At 32.7% G+C, this 21,741-nt stretch overlaps 1 protein-coding gene across 2 annotated transcripts; it reads right to left on the bottom strand.

Moving 5' to 3' along the window:
* Positions 1-1,738: 1,738 nt before the first annotated feature.
* Positions 1,739-17,859, bottom strand: LOC105220317 (serine/threonine-protein phosphatase 2B catalytic subunit 1). 2 transcript variants are annotated; one of them, XM_011196764.3, is made up of 14 exons: positions 17,617-17,859; positions 15,982-16,297; positions 10,334-10,662; positions 9,865-9,976; positions 9,650-9,795; positions 8,471-8,610; positions 7,731-7,808; positions 7,524-7,617; positions 7,187-7,312; positions 6,969-7,050; positions 4,919-4,987; positions 2,537-2,624; positions 2,346-2,443; positions 1,739-2,273 (listed from the first exon to the last, which is right to left on the bottom strand). In XM_011196764.3, the coding sequence occupies exons 2-14, from the start codon at positions 16,115-16,117 to the stop codon at positions 2,032-2,034; spliced, it is 1,740 nt and encodes a 579-aa protein (XP_011195066.1). In that variant the 5' UTR covers positions 16,118-16,297; positions 17,617-17,859; the 3' UTR covers positions 1,739-2,031. The 2 variants fall into 2 exon arrangements, with proteins under 2 accessions (XP_011195066.1, XP_054090601.1); XM_054234626.1 differs by lacking the exons at positions 4,919-4,987; positions 17,617-17,859.
* Between the last annotated feature and the right edge of the window lie 3,882 nt (positions 17,860-21,741).

Genomic DNA, 21,741 nt, shown 5'->3' on the forward strand with positions numbered 1-21,741 from the left:
TCGCGTACTGAAAAATATAGCATTATCTGTTATTTTATAATTTCTATAATTTATTCTTAACTAGATTAATGTACGATGTTGAAATAAATTCCTCGATTCCAAAAAAAGTGCATGTTTGTCAAATATACAAATGTTCCTCTATTCTGTTGTTTTTTTTTTTTTCAAGGAGTCGTACTAAGATCAGTTTAATTTCATATTTAATCTACACCCGAAACCATTCGCAGCTCAAAATTCTTACCAAACTAGAGAATTTAAGTCAATGGATTAAGTCGCGATTTTTATTCCGTCATATTTAATGACAGTTATGGTCAAACCTACGATCCAAAAAAATTAAATTACATCACGAAAGGGAACAGTTGTCTGGCCTCATGTCACATTTAAATTGAAACTGACTATTATCAATTTAGCAAATTTTTCCGTCATAAAATGAAAATCACGCATAAGAATAACATTAACATAATGACTGATGAGAAAGAATTAAATTAAAATGTTTCCAACAACTTTTTTTCAAGCCAAAATACTCCAGGTATCATTTAGTTTGAATAGTACAATTTGAAATAATATCTAATGTCCGAACGATGCCCAATTGTTGGCCGATGCCGATGCCGATGTATACTGAATTTCTTTATTTTAATTATGAATGAAATTGTATGTTCATTTTCAAATTCATGAATTTATATTTTAAGCTTTAAAGAAATGAAATAAGTAAAAAGCAAAACATTGATTGAAGTCACATTGAAAATAAGTACAAAGAATCGACTAAGATTCGATCAATAATGGTTAATGTCGATATGTGGAAATCAATTTTCTGAAAAATTTTCCTTATAATAGGGTAATACTGCTATTTTAATGTTTGCAACTGTAGCTGTAATGGAACATGAGTAAACAACCTGCGACCACACACGATTATAACACGTGTGAGATATCATGTGATTTTCAAGTTATTACAATACTCTTCAACTACACAATATTTACACTTAAGCAAAGCTAAGGACTTACATAATAAAAATAAAGTGATAAAAATATCTGTTTTTTTTTCTAATTTTAAACTCTTGAGAACTATCTATTTCTGCATAGTCACTGAAGTTATTTAATTTATTTTCATTAATGGTTTTTTATATTGGCGGCATCAAAGGTATCTTCTTCTGACTTTTTATATACTTTTGTTATATTTTAATGCATTGTTATGGGCACTCTAATGAGCAATGTAGTTAATTTTGTTCGAGATAATAAAGTGATTTCTGATAAATGATGTCATGTTATTAGCAAATATTTGAGCTTGTTTAATATGACTTTTATCAGAAAGACGAATGCACTACGCAAACTGAGAAAAAAACAATTATTCACTGTTTGTTGTTCTGTTAGTTATAATTAATGCTAATTTTTGGTTTTTAAAAATTAAAAACAAAAATATTTTGACTGATGTAAATATTTACGAACTTGATGCGCTAAATAAAGATATCATGGCGGGAAAAAAATCGGAGAATTAAACAAAAGGAAAATAAAAAATTGTTAGCATTTAGGGCGCTACTAAGACTCACCGTATCAATTGGTTCACTTTTCAAATCCACGTTATGTCGTTCCCTCGCGTTCAACTGTCAAACTCTCGAGTGGTTTTTGACCAACCCGTAATACTTTTCCCAATAAAGCTTCGTACTATAAAAATATATGGCTTCCACCCAGTTGGTTGTTTCTAAGAAGTCTTTGATGTGTTTCCAAGTATATTTTAACCTCAAAATAAATTTTAATTATTTATTTATTTATAACAAATGAGCGTAACAACTAACAAAGTATACTCTGTCAAGTATCTCATACAGCGTAAATTACATATTTTAGTGCTACGGGTAAACAATCTCTTATCTTAGCAAAATAACAAAATTGTAAATTTTTTCTAAGCAAAATTAACTAAAATTTACGTTATTCAAACATAACAAAAATCGAATAGGAAAATAAATAAAAAATGAGCATTTAATATTAAAGGCATATAGATAACTAAATGATAGTTACAAAAAACCTATTAACTACAGTCTATTAAAATTTGCTGGCGGAGCGCACCGTCGCCGGTTTCACAATCTTCTTGGCGAGATTAATGTCGGTGGCGCTCTTATTGCTTGTGCCGTTATTATTACTGCTATTGAGAATTGTTTCATTATTATTATTGCTACCGCCCACCATCAATGGACGACGCGGAGGCATGCGCTCATTGACCGCATCCAGATCTTTCGCCTCTTCAAACGATTTGATTTCTTGTGTGGCGCCCAGTGTTTGAAGCGCTGAAAATACAAAAAAATTAAAAAAATAAATATTTTAAGTATTTATTATATTGAAAACAATCTTATACTCACCATTACGCAGAGAATCCTTGCCGCCGGAGAGTGCACCTACCGGCAAAGCGCCAGTCGGCGTAAGCCCCTTTAAAGCCAACACCGATTCGGATTCCTCCCTGTTTCGGTGAAACGAAGCGAAAATAAATATTAATTAGCGTAAAATATTTATATTTGCTGTTTTGAATAAACACTGCATTGAAGTCACTCACCTCAACACCGAGAAGACACGAGACATCTTGCCAATGGCTCTGATCTTGTTTCGTATGATCTCTTTGCGCAGCGCTGACACTCCAGAAACTGTGAAATAACAAAGAAACAGGCAAAATAATCATAATTTAGCGTTTATTGAATGCAATTTCGAATTTGGCCAAGCACTTTAACGTCACTCGGCGTCAGGCGTTTAAGCACTTTGAAGCTGAAAGCTTGGCTGGAGAATTTTTCGGAATGTTTGCAAATATCTTATGTACAGGTAGGTGTGTTGAAATACAAAGTCTGGAATTATTATATTTTTTGTGTTACTTGTTCATTGCTATTTACACACGTGTGCAAAACCTGCTGTGTCAACAAGTTTCTTGCATATTTATTAGAATTGTAGAAATTTTTCCAATATTTATTTAGCGTTATAAAATGAAAATTTCATAAATATTAATTCGAGTATTTTCATTTCTGTACTTGTTATACGAATTCTCGTAACTAATTGTTGATATATACTTGTACAGTAGTAGGAACAACACATACCGCAAAGATCTCAAATTTCAGTCATAGTGAATCAGATAGTTAGTACGTAGAAATGATCTTATAAAATTCTAAAATTATATAAACAAAATGGAAAACGGATGAAATCGGATTATAACCACGCCTACCCCCCAACTACCAAAAGTAAGGAAAAACACCAGAAACCCTAAATTTTATGGTAAAGATTGTACACAAAAGCTATACTAAAATTGGTATAAATAAGGGACAGTGGGAGTGGCGTCGCTCAGGTATAGATCAAAAGTCATATCTCGGGAACTACACGACTAATTTCAACGAAATTCGGTTCGTAATATTTTTTTGGCATCCCGATGATACAATTTCAAAATGGGTGTAATCGGTTCACAGCCACGCCTACTTTCCTTATACCACAATTTTGACGTTCTTCTCATTCGTTCACTTGATTAAGTAAATGGATATTAATTAAGCTCCAGTGAAGATATCGGGAAACTTTGCACAAATACTGCAGTTCTAGTGTAAAAAATTGCCGAAATCGAACTATAACTTTTCAAAGCCTCAGCTATCAAATATAACGAGCTCAGAGGTTGTGGCTAATTTTTTATTGAAAATTTCGGCAAATCTCTCAGATATTCAATAGAAATTCAAAGGAGATGTGTTCTTTATAAAAGTGTGCCTCTGTGCCAAAAATGGGAGAAATCAGAAAAATACTTTCTGTAGCCCCCATATACCTCATAAACGGATTTTCAGACTTCCTGTGGACATCTTACCATATATATCGGTTAATATGTGAGATATCTTAGCAAAATTAAGTGAACATAAAATCTACGACATAATGTAACTTGGTGGGGGTAATTTAAATTGATCAAAGAATTACCCCTTGACTTCATGCCGAATATACGGGATATATATGTATATAGTGTATTATTTATAGCATTAAATAAATAAATAGTGAGAGTATAAAATGTTCTATTACACCCGAAGTTAGCCCTTCCTTTCTGGTTAAATTTATCATGCAGCTGAGAAACTACATTATACAGTGTTCTATTATATCTGTTGACCAAACCTTGGATACTAGTGAAACGAACAAAGAAGTGGTATAAATGAAACCTACTAGCTTTATCAAATGGAAATTGAATGCAAATAGGTTATACCACTTCTATGAGATGTCCCTATACCATCTAATATTAAATTCAACTGTATTGCTGCTTTCACATCTACGTTTTTTGAAAAGAAATCAAAGTTAAAGCAAAGCGAGCTGAAAAAAGATCAAATATAGTTAAAATTTCATTATCTTAAGCATTAGCTCAACTGTTTGGGTGTGTCTTTTTACATATCAAAAAGTATTTTATATATTTTGAATAAGGTTCTAGATACAAGGTCAAAAATTAAGCGATAGATCGTTTCAGATAAATTTCAAATTTGATCTAGTGATAATTTATACAAATTTGCAAGGCTTGAAAAATTAGATTTATTGGACAAATGGACCTGGGTACTCGAAAAAATTAAGGTTTCAAAATATGTTCCAAATATTGATATACAATATTGCGCAATAAATTCGGTATTTAAATAATTTGAAGCAGGACAACGCACTACATATGGAGCCTATATCTATTAAAAGCTTGAGACAAAATAGCACTATATACTACTAAACAAAGTTAAGGCATCTACATCACACATAAATCTAGAAAAAATTTAAAAATAATATAGACATTTGAAGCAACAAAAACTTTGCATTTCTTCAGCTAAAGCGGACTATGAACTACTTGGGCGCATTTGTTTTAAGCGATAAACAAAACAAACAACTACATTTTAGACGCTACAAGGCATATTTACTGCTTTACGAAAACAACAGAGAAGCGCGTTTCTCGAGGTCTTACCTGGTTTCGCGGCTGGCGGTGTTACATTGTTCGTGTTCATTGGTAAAAGGACGATTTTCTTGCGCAGCTCTTTGATTTTTCATTGATTTGTTTGTTTGTATGTATATAGAAGAACAAAATAAAATGGTGTGCATGCGACCACAGACATACAAACGTAAATCAAGTTAAATATTTCGATAATAAATAAGAATAAATACAAATAATATAATATATAATAAGAAATATATATTAGAAAATTAGCGTATTCTTTTTTGTACTTTTATTCTAACAGTACATTGTTGTATTAATTGTTGTTGTACAATTTATAAATGCATAAATTTCTACGAAGTTTTACTTAAATTGCTACTAGCTACAACTACTACAAATGCATTGTTCGGCACACAACATCGATTTCTACACACAGAGATACAATCAAATCACTACATTTTGACTGGAATAAACTTGAGTTGCCAGACGTTTAAATGTTGAATTATCGCCTTTTGAGTAGATAGGCATTATAAAAAAAAACAAGTAAATAAATAATAATAAAGGTTTTATGACTAATATTCAATAGTTGTTGCTGTTGAATGCTCACATAAAATGGTGATTTTAAGCACGATTTTATATTTTATGACATGTCGCCTATTTTTAGTACCAAGCCCAGTTGGGTCTATGGAAAATTTTCTTCATTTTATTATTATATATAAAGATTGAACCGGGTTGGATTCATACTCCACAAGATCAAAGAGTTAGAAGGGATCATATTCGATATATTGTAGCTAGAGGAAGATATTAAGGGGTTATATACAGTTAGAATTTTCAAAACATCGATTTTTTTTTTTAATTTCATTTTCTTAATGTACATGTATTTAAGAATACACACAGAAAATTTCATATCGTTCCGGTGAATATTTTCAAAGTTACAAGCAACTTTGAAAAGGCGTTTCAGAGTGCTTGGAAGTACAAGGTCCGAGCGGCAGCGCCTTTTTCTCAAAATGGTGTTTTCAAATTCGGTGACCAACATTACTCGAAAACGGCTTGACCGATTAGTCTCAAATTTTAACACGACCTTCTTAAATATATTTTTTAGTAATTGATCGAAGATTTTTTCTCTCCGATAAATATTTTTTATTTTATAATGCCGAAATTTCGGTGAAAAATCGATTTTTTTTTTGAGAAACCGCCATTTTGTCAAAAAATTTTATTTTGCTTATTCCTTCGATTAATTACTAGATTTAACATTATTTTAACGAAATCTGTTTGGTTTTTTAATTTCATATGATCCAGTTCCGAGATATAGTGGTCACCGCAAAACGTCTTTTTTGAGAGAAGCTCCTGGAGATCAGCTGTAGCTCTTTCTCAAATAAATATTTTCACTAGTACTAAGTCTTAAAATACAGTTAAAAGATACCATAATATGTGTATAAATTTTTGGATCAATAAATTAAAAAGTTTTCTCAGAAAAAATTCTGGAAAATTCACTTTTTTCGGCCGCCTAACTGTATATAACCCCTTAACAGATTCAGGCCTTTCTTAATGAGGGATATCATCTAGCTATTGAGCTATTTTTATTGTCGATAAAGTGATCTGTTACAAAATCAAATATACTCTTGGAACAAAAACTTCATTATATGAAAAAGGTGATAGTTTTGGCTTTGAAACTGTCCACCTCTAAGACGGTTAAGTTAATTATTCTTGAATTGAAATTATTATTGTTATTGATACTAGTTTCGAACTATATTAATAATCTCCAAGCAGATAAGGACTGTCGTAGCACCTCTTATATTATAAAATAATTTCGAGAGAAATTATGGCATCTCTTTGTGTAATAGAATATAGAGTTTTCAGGTCAATAATTTATATTTAGATAAAATACCCAATCGTGCTTAAAATAAATCACTTTTTGAGCCCATTACGAAGTTAAGATGACAACAATATCTGAAAAGTTTTCTACTTAATATAAAAAATATTTATTTTCTAACAACTCTCTTCAATGGTTTTAACTTTTGATTTCAGCTACTCAAGTTTCTCAATCGATTTAAAATAGCTATGAATTTTATAGTTTCATTACCTTCTTCCAATTCATCGTCCGGTCCGGACACCAATTCATCATCCGAACAGATATTGAGAATATTCATCAGCATCTCAGTGACCTACAAAACACAATTTCAAATTCATTTTTTTTCATTTCTTTTTTCAAATTTCTTTGCTAAAACTGCAATGCACGACGAATGCAATTCTCGCGCACTTAAATGCATTGAATATTTATAGTTATGGGCACTTAATTACCTTCTCACCCACAAATGGCAATGACCACGTGAATACATCCATGAAATTTGGCAGCCAATATGGATGTGGTGAACAATTAAACTGTCGGATATTCATAACGTTGTTCTCATACTTCAGTACAGCTGCCTTTTCTCAAGCGACATTTATGTTTTGCGTTGGATGGCAGCAGCAGCAGCAGCAGCGGCGGCGTCAAAATGAAAACCAAGAGCATAACAAAATATTAAATGCAATAATTGCCAGCAATTCGGTTAAAGAGGAGTGTGGAGGGAGACAGTAAAAAAAATTTACGATCACAAAAATATTGCATCAATATGTGAGCATAATGTGTGGCAAATACCTTGTTGTTGTAGACATCCAAATAATTGGGCGCTGAGAAGATGGTGATCAGCGAAGGGAAACCGGTCGCCTGATTTTTGCGGTACATGCGGTAACTGATGTGCGAAATGATGTAAAATGGCAAATTAAAATTAATAAAACAAATTACAATTTTCGATTTGATTTTTGATTTCATAAGCATTTAGAAATTATTAGGAATTTCACTTACCCCGCATCCTGCGCTTCATGAGCACGTACTATAGAGAGCAAATTATTTTTTTGCAGAAATTCACAGCAAGCACCATAACTGTAAATATGATGAAGACATTAGATTATTAGTATTATTTGATTTTAAAGCAGATCTCCTAAACATCAATTGCATTGATAGTTGCAGATATCATAAAAATAAAAGTTCGATGATCACGAGTTGTGTTCAAAAAGTAACGGTAATTTTCGTATTTTTTTAAATGAATACTTATTCGATCCCTACATTAATGTTGTCGCCTTGAAAATAGTCCCCATTCGACATTACGTACTTATCAGCGCTTCTTCCAATCGTCGAAACACTTCGTAAACTCTACTTTTGGGATAGCCTTTGGCTCTTTCAACGATTTCTCGTATGCTTGTAAAATGACGGCCCTTTAAGGTTGTCCTCAATTGTTTGGAAATAGGAAAAAGCCGCATGAAGTCATGTCTAGTGAATATGAAGGCTACGTCATCGTTACAGTCTTGTTTTTGGCCATGAATTCATAAACAAGCAACGAAGTGTGAGTTTTGAAATCGCCAAGCTCATGAAAACACGTCTAACCTTAGCGGCTGCTGCAGGCAAATAAGCAATGAATAAACCTAAAAATTGTATCTTATTTCGTGGGCATATATGTATATCAACAAATTTGGACTTTCCAAACCCATGAAATTTAAAAATTCCCGTTATTTTTTGAACCAGCTGTATAAACTTTTTGAACTCACCTAAAAAAGTAGGAACATCCTCGCACTGAATTATGAGAAAAGAAATCACTGTTTTTCTCATTACCGAAGTCTTCCAATGGATCAGACCAAAGCAGATCACACATAGGTCCAAAAGCAGGTGGTTCCCTAAATCTGTTCAACTGGATAGAAATTTATACTTTTATTATTGTACTTAATGAAATTTTAAAATAAAAATATAGCAAATTAGAATTATTTTAATAAAAAGTGGATTAGTAATCTTTTCATCAATAATGTTAGTTTCTAACCGTTAGTTTTTCTTATGAAGAGCTTTAAGATAATATATTCTTCGTAATAAGACGCTAACATCTGGTAATTAAGGCGGCCTGGCAATGCCTTTATATCTTTCATTGTTCACCGTCATCCCTAATAGGACCATCTACTTTGATTAGGTAAGATCTATATTTCTTTCAGAACTTTTGATTGATTAACATACTCCAAGTTAACCGAAGACCTGCAATATTATCGTGGGTTTATTTTTAGTGACATTTCAATGCTTCAAATATTTTTCCAAAATTTAGCACGAATAAGATCAAAAGGATCGCGCTTTTAAATATAGGTTACTACGGAACCGGAACAGTAACAAGTTTGTTCCAATATAAACAGCTGACAGCTGACATAAGCTTACTCTTAGAATGTCACTGACTAATCAAAATACAGGGATATTTGTCAAAACTGACTATTTCAACCACACATCATAAATTAAAAAGAAAGATACCGAATGTCATTAACTCATGAGTTTAATATAGTACTAGCAATAAATGGATAAACGAGTATATATGTAAATATTTATTTATTGAATAAACTCATATAGTATTATGATAATGCAAGGTGAATATATTTCACAGACCGTGGTGTCATTTTATTATTATAAACAGTCATAAAGCTACTTAAAATTGCGATTTTCAAAAAAAAATTAAATAAAATACATATGTCTGTATGTATTTATATATATGCTCTCAATGTTTTAACGAAGGCACATGCCTTGTGTGTTTTGTATTTTCGAAGATTTTTCATATCTGCTTGCCAAACAAATAAATACTAAACTGAATTATCTTCTATTTGCTTATTAATAAAATACATATATACCTATATACCTACATATATGCATAAGGCAACATAATAAAATGAAATAGTGCAAAAATATTTGAGACAAAATACCTTTTTTATATCATCTAGAGTGAAAATTTCTGGCGATAGTCCACCATGAATGCAGAGGAACTGTTGATTTAGCAGCGCCGCCAATGGCAGACAGTCGAACGCTTCCATGCAGGCATCATAAACATCTTCTGAATACTTAATTTTGCCTTCAATTTATAACAGCAGAGATTAGTAAATAACAACAAATTATATTGTGACATAAATATTGACCGTACATTCCTGTTTAAATGTGAAATATTCTGTAAGATGGCGGCATTCATGATTGCCGCGCAGTAGAAAGAGTGTCGTCGGATAGCATATCTTCAAGGCCCATAAATAAAGCACACACTGCGGAGATGGTGTTGGTGGGAAGAGGTATATAGAGAGTATATGCGAAAATCCACATTAAAATTCATTTCGAAAACATACATTTTCAAACATAAAATACATTTAATTAAATCATAGATTGAAATACATATACAATATCCAAGGTTTATTCAAATATTTTTTTAATTTTCGAAAAACATATATAGTATATTGATAGTTGAAAATAGCAAGAGAGTGCTCTGGAGAAGTGATTACTTTTTAAGACTCTCTTTGAATTAAAAAACCAGAAATGGAAAGTATTTAGTCCGAAAAATTCTAAATATTATCATTTTCGAATAAACCTCTGGTTGCATACCATAGTCTACTGTGTCTACCAACCTCAATGCTGAAATATCCCCGATCGACATAATCACCGAGAAAGAGATACCGCGTCGAAGCTGGTGGTCCGCCCACTTCGAATAGTTTGACGAGATCAAAGAACTGACCATGTATGTCGCCGCACACCGTCACCGGCGCTTCCACATCAATCATATTCTTCTCGGCACGCAGTAGGGCGGCACCCTCATTGATGATACGCAGCGCTGGAGCCTCTTCCATGCGTCCTTCTTGCAAGAAATACGCACGCATGGCATCATAATTCGGCTTCCCCGTTTTGGCGTCGTACACCTCGTCCATGGTGAGTTTGTGCGCGGGCGGTAGAGGCACATCTTGAAGGTAATAAAAAAAAGCATATAAAGTGATTAGTTTGTATACATATAAATTATACACATAAGCGTGAACATGAACACAAAGTGTTTGCATATGAAAGAATAATAAACAATTGTAAAACCAAAAGCTATTAAATCAAGAAATCATAGAACTGCACATGTGCGCATTACTCAAAAATTGGCCCGAACAGCTCAACAGCTGCATAAATTAACACTTCAATTCTTACTAAGAATTAAGAATTCATGTAAACAATTAATGTAATTACCACTAACGTTTATTGTACATTAGTACGAGTAGGTGCTTCAACAACGCTCCGTAATAGCGTGCACGTGCTTAAGGTGAATACGAGGTTGTTTCGACAAGTATGTTGACTTTTTTGTATAGGTTAGTCAACGATTTTTTCGCATTTTTAAACCCATCGAAAGTTAGAGACTCTTGATCATTAAACTCCTTTAATAAATGAACCCTCTTAATTTAAGCTCACATGTTCTGTAACTCTGTTTTTGGAGTTTGGGAAGTTACGTATACCACCCGTACCACCATATCCATCAAAATTCATAGATACCATCCCCATTACGAAAAAAATTACTATCTGATGTGGTTTGTTTAAGGTTTGTTTCGTCGAAAAAAGACCTTTTTTAATGAATTTTTTTAGAAAAAATTATTGCTGTAGGTTTATTTTACTTATTATTATATGAAAGTAAAACATTTGAAGGATACTTAAAAAAAGTTTTATAGAAAAATAGCGAGGAATAACGGATTTATCGTCGATCTCTGCAGGCACCTCGAAGAAAGTTGTTGTGCGGTGACCACCCTACAGCATCACTGGATCATCCGAAACCAAAAAATCAACATGCTTTCTTTAGTTTATTAGTTTATCTTTCAATTGACGTCGAGTTTTTTTTTTTAATTTTTCAATTTTTGGTACCATTTTCAAGCCAAATTGACGATTTTAGACGAAAAAATCGACCTATTTGTTATTGTAAAATTGTTAGTAATTAAAATTTTTGGATGTCAAAGTAGTCAAAATTATAACAAAAACATATCAAATTGGTTCACCTTCACACAAACTGGGATTCCGGCACTTGATCATAAAAAAATAAAATATTGAAAGAAATACTAGTGAAATACGATCTCGAGATGCGATCGAATAATCTCAATCCCATTAATAAAGGAACTTTCCTTTCATTCCGAGGCTTTCAACAGTTTAGGGCTGAAATACTTTGAATTCTCTTGATTTTCAATAAAAATAAGAATTAATGAAAATTTATAAAATATCTTCTCTGAACTAAGATACAATCTGCTAATTAGCTTTGGCTCTCCCATCTGTATTAACTTGGAAACAACTCATAGTAATTTCGGTGATCTTTTGATGCGAAGTAAGGATAATGGTAGAATAGAAAGAAGCTGGATATATGGGGATCCAATCTAAGTGGAAAATATAACGGTTTATTGGTTCTCAAAGCTACCGCAATCTATAAATTAAAAATGCCAGTTTAGAAGACAACAGAATCGAACTCGAATTTCTTCAGAACTGACAAACAAATCAAGAGGAAGATCCTACGTAATTAACTTAAACACGCCAAAGTTAGATCCTAGAATTAAGTTCTTGAAATAGTTTTGAATCAATTAACCGTGAACCGTGGTCTCAAGTTTTCAAAGAGAAATATTCTATGGAATGAACTTCATTAAGCCAAAGTGAATTTTTAAAATTAAGTTCAAGTAGTACTTATAAAACCTTTAACGGACCGTGGTCCCGAATCTTGAACATAATAAAAATAAAAATCAAAATTATTTTAAATAAATAAATATTAGACCACATTAAAGCAGACTAATTTCGCAGCGGTTGGTTTCTAAGTTTAATACAAATATGGCTATCTAGAGATGTATGCTGATACATATATATTAAAAACCATTTGTTGCTGAAAATGAGCAAAGACATTCCCGACATATCAAGAATACGAGACATAATTTGCTTAAAAATCATCAACCACTTGTCATTTTAGCGTGACAGTTTTGTCATTTCAAGAAAAATGGTGTGCATCCGGTCAACACTATCTACGAGTAGTAGATAGCCATCATACTAATGAACTGCCATATACGAGTAGCAAGCGTCAAATGGCATTCACAGCGCTGAGAAAATAAATATTCAGATATTTGCAACCATTTAGATTGATATGGTTGTGTGTGCAGTTGCTAATTCGTGGCGTTGTTATTAGTTAGTTACATGCGGAAAATCATGTAAAAATTCGCATTCATTTGACCGTCAAATTTATGTGTGTGTGTGTGTGTGTGTGTGTTTTTTTTTTTTTTTGTGTGTGTGTGTGTGTGTGTGCGTGCACATGTTGAGCGCCAAAAATATTTAATGCCTGCTTGCAAACGATTTAATTGCCAGAATTGATGCTAAATACCACAAGTGAGAATGTTAAAAGTCGACAAAGCGGAAAACTATAGCTTGTGTTGTACAACACGCTTTCATACTTAAATATATTTTTTTTTCATTTTTTTTTACAAAAATATGGTGAATAATTTGTTTTAATTTTTTTATTTTTAATTTTTTTTTGAATTTAGCCGGCGGCATTAGCGTTAATATTAACCGTAAACAATGCAAAATTGTGCCAAACAAAAGTTCAAATACAATACTTAATAATAGCAAAACAAGTAAATCAGGAAAATTTGTTACACATTTGTTGTTATATTTGTTATTTTCACTCTCGGCTATTTTTGCACAATGGTTATACGCATGAATACAAACACACACACACACACATCCACTATATATTTATATATGCGGCTTTGGACTATTTGAGCGTGCTGCTGTTATTGTTATTGTCTGCTGTCACTGATTGTTTGCAATTTTTTTTTTTTATTGTCTGCTAGTACTCTTGTGCAAGTGCCAAGTTTCATTCAAGAAAACGCCGGAGATTATAGAACCCCCCCACGAGCTCATGTGGTTCGTTTACGTCGACGACCGACCCCTGTGCATCCCTCCTGTGCCAATAAACAATAAGTTTTTGGAACATACACATATCTACATATGCATATATGTATGTAGACCATATGGAATCATTGCAATTAATCAATCTCAGCGGTTCGTTAATTTTATGCGTTTAATACTCCGTGCCGCTGCATGCTGTTCCATAGAGGACTTGGATTTATAAATATAAAGAATTTATTTTTTGACTAAATTATGCGCTTATTTATATTTCCAGCTGTGCCCTTTAAATAGACAATTTTGTTGTACAAAAAAATTTTTAAATGGATTACTTTTAAAATAGATATTTAATTGTTAAGAGAAAGGTATGGAAGGAAGTTTAGTTTCGAATGAGAATGTGAATCATTTGAACCATACTTTACGAGTGTTCTTTTACGAGATAATCATTCGTTTTTATCGCTAGACTAGAACTCTAAAACAATCATCATTGAAAACTTGGATAAGAGTAAGGAGTAAGAAAGTAAAGTTACTCTCTATGCCTTCACAAAACAGATAATTAGTATTGTGTTTTTCTAAACCCAATGACAATGGGAAATGAATGCTTTTTATACATGGATCGATTCAGATTATTCGATATTATTGTGAACTACTGCGTTAAAATGTAAAATTATAAAGAAAACTTCTTCTAAGTCAAGCACTAGTTGTTCGAGTATGTCAATAAAACTTTTCGAACCCATTTTTCTAAAATAATTTATAAAGAAAACGTTTTAGAGGGCCCCATGACCATTGAATTTGAATAAAGCGTACCTCAATGTTTCACGAATTTTAGCAGGACGGTGCTACTTGAAGTTGGCTGCTGATCGCAAAAGTGAAACTAAAACTTCACAAACATGTTGGAAAGTTTGTCAAACCAGTTGAGAGACAACAAGTGTTTTAACAAGAAAAAACGTTAACTTCGGCTGTACCGAAGCTAATATACCCTTCACAGGTGCATTTCTTTTAGTAACTATGTGTTTAAGCAAATCTAAAGACGTACGAAAAAGTAAGTAAAAAAAATAAAACATTTTACTAATTCTTTTTAACTGGGTTGTTTGCTAGAAACATTAAGGTTATATAGTTAACCGAACAATTTCTTCGGAGATTATATTATTCTAAAGCAGTAATCCATGTCAAATTTCGTGAAGATATGTAGTAAAATGCGAAAATTTTCCATACAAGACCTTGATTCCGATCGTTCAGTTTGTATGGCAGCTATATGCTATAGTGAACCGATCTGAACAATTTTGTCGGAGATTAAAATATTACTATGAGCAATAACTCACACCAAATTTCGTGAAGATATGTTGTAAAATGCGAAAGTTTTCCATACAAGCCCTTGATTCCGATCGTTCAGTTTGTATGGCAGCTATATGATATAGTGGTCAAAACGATATCTTCAAAACTGAAGGACTAGTTCGTATATATACAGACAGACGGACATGGCTAAATCGACTCAGTTCAACATACTGATCACTTATATATATATACTTAAAAGGGCCTCCGACACTTCCTTCTGGGTGTTACAAACTTCGTGACAAACTTAATATACCCTGTTCAGGGTATAAAAATAACAGTCCCAAATATTTCAATAGATTTTGTCATTGTCACCATAAAACGCTAAGGTGACAGCTGAAAAAAGCAACAGTTTATAACAGAAACTGACTATAAGAAAATATCAGTTACAATTTACCACAGTCACTATAAAGGCTTATAAATTGACGGAAATCGCTGTCGGGTTAGAAAAACTTCGTATATGAAATGACGGAATCGAAAATATTATAGGAAAACTGTGTATTGAAACTAAATAATTTCACCCGGAAATTGTTTTCTGTTAAAAGGATGTATAAAAGAATCTGAACCCAACTATAGTGTAAACATGCAATAACGAGGTCCAAAACAACCTGAAATGTGTTTAACATTTTTATATGTGGTAGAACTTATAAAAATCAGTTGATCTCTGAATTGCGATTGCGTGAAGATCATAACTTCGATCAACATATCCACCGAAAGCAATCTAAAAACGGATATTAACTACATCTACGGAAAAACATAAAGATAATATGGAGTATTTGTCAGCACTTCTTTAAGAATTTGGAGAACCACTGTACAGAGTAATACTTTCAATGGACTTAGATACGAATGTAAAGTCATCCTATTTTTTAAACACATTTCGTTTAAGAGTTCAAAACATAAAATATAAACTCAGATTTAAATTTCGAACTCTTATTACATTGCTAAGCACTTTCTGACTTTAATAATATTAATAAGAAGAAAGTTTATATTTATTTTTAAAATGTTTGTTTATTAAATTCTATCATGATATTTTAAAACATTCAAAACTCACCGTCAACGATGCGTTCCCTAGTCTTTGTGTATTTGCTTTCTGGAGCAGGTGGTTGCTTTTGTTGTGATTTTTCTGTTGCCGTTTTAGTCGCTGTGGCGGCGCTCTTTTTCTTTATAGAATTTCTGGGTGATGACATTTTTCTTTATTTTAAATTTTTTGTTTTTGTATACTCTACTCCACAGCGGAGATTTATTTATTTATTTTCTTTTCTTTTTGTGTTAATGATCTCTTTTTGTTTTTGAATACTTAATTTTGCTTATTTTGTCGTTTAATATTTTTCTTGAAATTTTCGATTCAGTATTTGTGTTGGCGTTTGCTAAGAAAAAAATAAATGCGATTTTTTTGAATTATTATTTTTTGTGTTTTTGAAATTTTTGGCGATTTTTTAATTTTTTAAATTATTATTATTAATATATAATATATTTTTTTATATCGTTGACACTTTTGACATAAGGACGAATGCTTATAAATGCACACTTATTTATTTGTTATTTTACTTTTATTGGTGTTTCTTAAAAATTTGTGATATTTTTTATTTAATTTAATTTTAATTTAATTTATTTTATTCTTTTTTTTGCTATTGTTTTTTTTTAATATTATTTTTTTTATATATTTTTTTTGTATTTTTAATTTTTTTTGTTTTTGCAAAATAAAATCTTCGCTTGTATTAAATTTAGCATTTGCACACCGTATTTATAAAATTAGAACTGAGATATGTATATATGTATATATATATATGTGTGTATATAAAATATGTGCGGCAAGTCCGAGTAAAAGGAGGGCACCTTTAATTCAACACGCTAATTGTGTCTCCCACCATTTGCGCTCTATATGCCACCACACCTTTGATACATATATACACTTACATAGGCATATACCAATGTATGTGTATGAGTGTTTAAGCTAATTAATGCACTAACGACATTAGCGCACATTCATATAAACTGAGACACATATATTTCAAATTAATTGCATATTTTCAACACCACCAACACAAAGGACACTACTAGACGCGCTTACGCACGCACACACCAACAAGCACATTATCAAATCTAACGAAATGCATTTTAGTGTGGCCTTAACCGAATTGCAATTGACGAATTTCAAATCACTTGTGTAAAATAAAAGCAGCGATTTTGGCAAGTGAAAATCGTATAAACACCACCACTAAAGACACACACACACCTTAACTCACGTAAATATATATTTTTCATAGGCTTTTCTTGTGCATAATTTATTTTATGCCCATACGTATGTAAATATACTTAGAAACCGCTATATGTGCGTGCGTTTGTGCATAAATTCTGTTCGTGGTGTTGTTGTATTCTTGCTTTTTGATTTGAACTTGAACTGCTCGCCTTCAAAATTTACAACGCGTTGCCAAGATTTCACTCACAACCAAAAAAAAAATAAGCATTTTATAAATAACTTCACAAATTTTCTGCTTGAAATAAAATTAAACGGCTTTGGTGTTGTTGTGATTTAACTGTGATTTTTTGAAAATTACATTTTATTTGATAATCTGCTTTCACTAGTTATTTTTTTAATATTTTTTATAATTTTTAAAAATTTTATTTACGAATATTGAGCCACTTTAGCGCATCACTTTTTTCTAATAAGCATATATCAACTTACAAAAATATAATTTTTTTTATATCAAAACTATAATTTTTCAATAAACAGTTATTTTTTTAAACGTAAAATAATATTCCGTTATTAGATAGCACTTTTTCTACAAAATTCTTCCGTGGTATTTAGCGCGCCCGCTTAGCAATCACAGTGTTTAGCGGCTGCCTGTTTCGAAATACGAATTTACGAAATTTTATGCGTATTCCACTTTTCGCGATCGAGCATCGCACATCGACAGTTTCTCGGATTTTCATGAAAGGAAAACGGTGAGCATCTAATATCGCCCTTGAATATGTGAAATAATGATTTTTGTAAATAAAATACATTGAAACAATATTCGATTCGAATTTTGCTCACCATACAAAACCACATACTCGTATGTATAGCGCTCGGCGTAGACTCTCTTACGCTCACGCTCTTTCGGTTGCATGTCTACGTGGGTTGAAATGTTTGCAGAAATATATATATACATACATTCTACTATGTGTACCCTCAGTGGGTGTGATCGTTTGTTTGCTGAAATTCGTTTTAATTTCATGACGTCGCATATAGTGGTCCAGTTTCCAGGTTAAATAAACATTTTGTCATGTCTGCAATTGCTTTCGTTGATTAATGGACATGGCGCATGTACCACTCACAACGTTTATTTAATCGTTCTGATTCATTTTAGTCGAAAAATGTTGTCCGACATGAAATATAGTAGGTGCATTTTCAAGGAATACTCGGGCGTATGATTTACTAACTTCTTGAAAATGCAGCTCAGATACCAGGTTTAACCATCTCTATGACATATATAATTAGAGTGAAGCCAAGATATTGGATTGGATATCGCTACTCCGACGTGATATTTTGGAATTTTATTTCATAATACCTCCTCGTAGAAGCCCCCCTCCTTATTTGCGAAGAACTCGGACAGCCACTTTTCACAAGCCTTTTGAGTTCAACTTTACACCACCAAGGGCGTTCGCCATGGACAGGAACAGATGGTAATCACTTGGCGCTATGTCCGGGCTATACGTTGGATGCGATTAAACCTCCCATCCGAGCTCCCGTAGCTTCTGACGAGTCTTCAAAGAAGTGTATGGTCTGGCGTTGTCCTGGTGGAACACTACGCTTCTGGACGATCGTCTGCTTCAAGCGATCCAGTTGTTCGGAGTAGATGGTAAAATTAAGCGTCTGGTCATATGGGAGCAACTCATAGTGGATGATTCCCTTCCCAGCCAACCAAACACACTCCAAAGCCCTTCCCGACCGTCAATCCCGTCTTGACCACTGTTTAGGATGATTCACCGGCCTTCGACCACGACCGTTTTCGCTTGATATTGTCGTATGTGATCCATTTTTCGTCGCCAATCACCATTCGCTTCAAAAATGGGTCGAGTTCGTTCCGTTTCAGCAGCATACCACAGTCGTTGATTCGGTCCAGAAGGTTTTTTTGCATCAAAACATGCGCAAACTTCAAGCTTTTTTGTGTATCCAGCCTTCTGAAGATGGTTTAAAATGGTTTGGTGACTAACTCCCATATCCTGGGCGATGTCACGAGAAGCCACATGCCGGTCTAACTCGGTGTTTCCATAATTTGATCGGTATTCGTTGTCACAGGTATTCGTCGAAAACATTCCTCCGCAGTTCGAAGAGATAGAGTACCATCCCCAAAAACACCATTAGTCTAACGAAACGTTTTTCTTGCGGATTTGCCTTCAACGAAGGAAATAGCGTGAATTTCGGCGTTAGTCCATGTTTACACGTCTATAACTGTTTGACGCAATATCCAAACTAATTATGTATAACGTCATTTTGTAGGTTATGTCGAGACCTTTCAAAGATGTATAGTATTGCCAGATACGAGCTCTGTAGCGCTTTCTACATAGCCGCGAAATTCATAAGACTAAAAGGCGGAAGGGAGATATTTGCCAACCTAATATATATGTATATTTCTTCTTACATATTATATATAGAAAGTAACAATTTTCAAGAATTCTTTAACACTTTTTCTTTAACAAATCTATAGAAGCTAATATCTCAAGATCTTCAATGAACAATGTAATTATGTATTATAAATAAAATTTAAATGAAGATATAAATTTTATGTACAGAGCGGTTTACATATCTCTCCCTGGCATTAGTTGATCGCACTGATGGTCAAGAATTTAGTATTGTTGGGTGGGCGCTGCGTTATTTTTTAATTGGCCTCCGACAGTATCATGGACGTTTCCAAAGCAAAAATAAAATACAAACAACACATAAAAAGAATATAAAAACTATAAATTTTCTCTCATTTGTATATAAATATATGAGGTGCATATGTATGCCGGAGATACATCACTCTTAGCATTTGTTGTTAATGAAATTTAAAACATTAAAATAAAATTTTATGATTTTGAAAATATACAAGCATACATACAGTATATACAATTTATAGAGGCACCGATTTAATAGATCTACAACGCCTCGCGGCCAGTCTCATTTGATTTACATAGTATTTCGTAGATGAAAGTGGAATCCATTCACTTAATTTTAAGTTCTAACAATTGAAATTTTTTTTTTTCTTTTTTGACAAAACGCTTATAAAACATCAAACCAACATCGGCTATTTCTAGACTTCCTCAAAATCGGTTCAAGCCTAAACTGTTGAAAATGTAATATTGCAAACCAGGGAACTGAAATCTCTGAAACTTTTGCGAACTCTGAGATATTATCAAAATGGGATATTTCTTTTCATACTCGTTCCCACAGAAGGAACAAATCTATTGATTACTTTTTCTAAAAGAGTTGATAATAAACATATTACTGCAATACACTTCTGTTAGACCTTTTTCAATTGATTTTCAATGGGGTCATGATCGTCCAAACCGTTGCTATAATCCGTAATCTGTGATAAGTACCGAATTGAAACCGAATAAACACGAAGAGAAAAGTAAAATCGTCATTCTCCAAAGTAGTGAAGTGTCATTGCACCGCCGTATATTCTATCCTATCGCAGAATTATCTGCTACAGCTCTGTCTAAAATCAATCGCGTACATATATAAATATATATTCATAACGTAAAATATATACAAACATATATATATAATATATACAATATAACATATAAATATTCGTGTGTAGGACATTTGTGTTGAAAGGTGAAATGTTTTGTCTTTGAGGATGGAATAATAATATGTGACAATGTCACTGGCTCGACTTATTTTCAATAAAAACAAATAAGTAAACAAAAAATATTGTTTTTAAGTATTTAAAATATTCTGAAATACTATTTGGCAACCAATCAGCCAAAATACATATTATTAAAATTGATGGTTTCACGATTTGGTTGGTTAAGATCGTGCTTCTCAATATTATTGTCATCGTATTAAACTGAAGATGGTATACCAATCATGGTTTTCCAAAAGTAATTCCGTAACTTTATTGAAACTAATCACCCTTATATGCTTTATATTTTTCTTCTTTTTCGGAGTTTTTACAAAGTTTAGCTTTAGCCATTTCATGCATTATTTATTTCCAGATCGTATAATTTAATGAATTTAAACGATTGCTGATAATTGAAATTATTACTCATAATATAAATGCATCAAAGAAATGATTAACAGATAATCATCATTCCATACACCAAACAAAAACATTCCCAAAATCGTATCCAATTTGTAAGTAAGATACGAAGGACCAGTTATGGTACATATTAGACCAGTTCGGTGAAGACAGTTAACACCTATTAGTCCCAATATTCGCAAAATTTAGCGTCATACATAATATGTATATATATATACATAAAATGTTTTAAATAAGTCAAAGCAGCGCACAAACAATCCCACACGTTCCCCAAACCGGCAAAATCACGGTTGGGCCGTCGGCAAAAGAGAGGAAGTCACACGACCCATTGCGCGCAAAGTGGGCGGTGCAGTGGTGCTAGTGACACCCGTTATACGACATCGATGTGTTGAAAGAAGGCAACCGAATTTTAATTTCTATATTCACATGTTTGTGTTTGCACCTTCGTGAAGATGTTGTGGCTCTGGCACTCTTGATTACCAAAAATCAAAATGACAACTCGTAACTCAGTCGGCAAAATTGCTGAACTTACAGGATGGTGGTTTCTTCTTGAGGTGTCAGTCAGATATTAAGGAAGAGCT

Source organism: Zeugodacus cucurbitae, chromosome 2 (genome assembly GCF_028554725.1).
Source record: "Zeugodacus cucurbitae isolate PBARC_wt_2022May chromosome 2, idZeuCucr1.2, whole genome shotgun sequence".
Taxonomy (NCBI): Eukaryota; Metazoa; Arthropoda; class Insecta; order Diptera; family Tephritidae; genus Zeugodacus; species Zeugodacus cucurbitae.

What these genes read in the sequence shown, in the direction of transcription:
- LOC105220317 (XM_011196764.3), bottom strand. Translation starts at nt 16,117, where the DNA reads ATGTCATCACCCAGAAATTCTATAAAGAAAAAGAGCGCCGCCACAGCG. An exon ending in TGGATGTCTACAACAACAAG is followed by an intron (nt 7,313 to 7,523) that starts GTATTTGCCACA and finishes GCTTGAGAAAAG; the next exon opens with GCAGCTGTACTGAAGTATGA. An exon ending in CGTGTCTTCTCGGTGTTGAG is followed by an intron (nt 2,444 to 2,536) that starts GTGAGTGACTTC and finishes TCACCGAAACAG; the next exon opens with GGAGGAATCCGAATCGGTGT.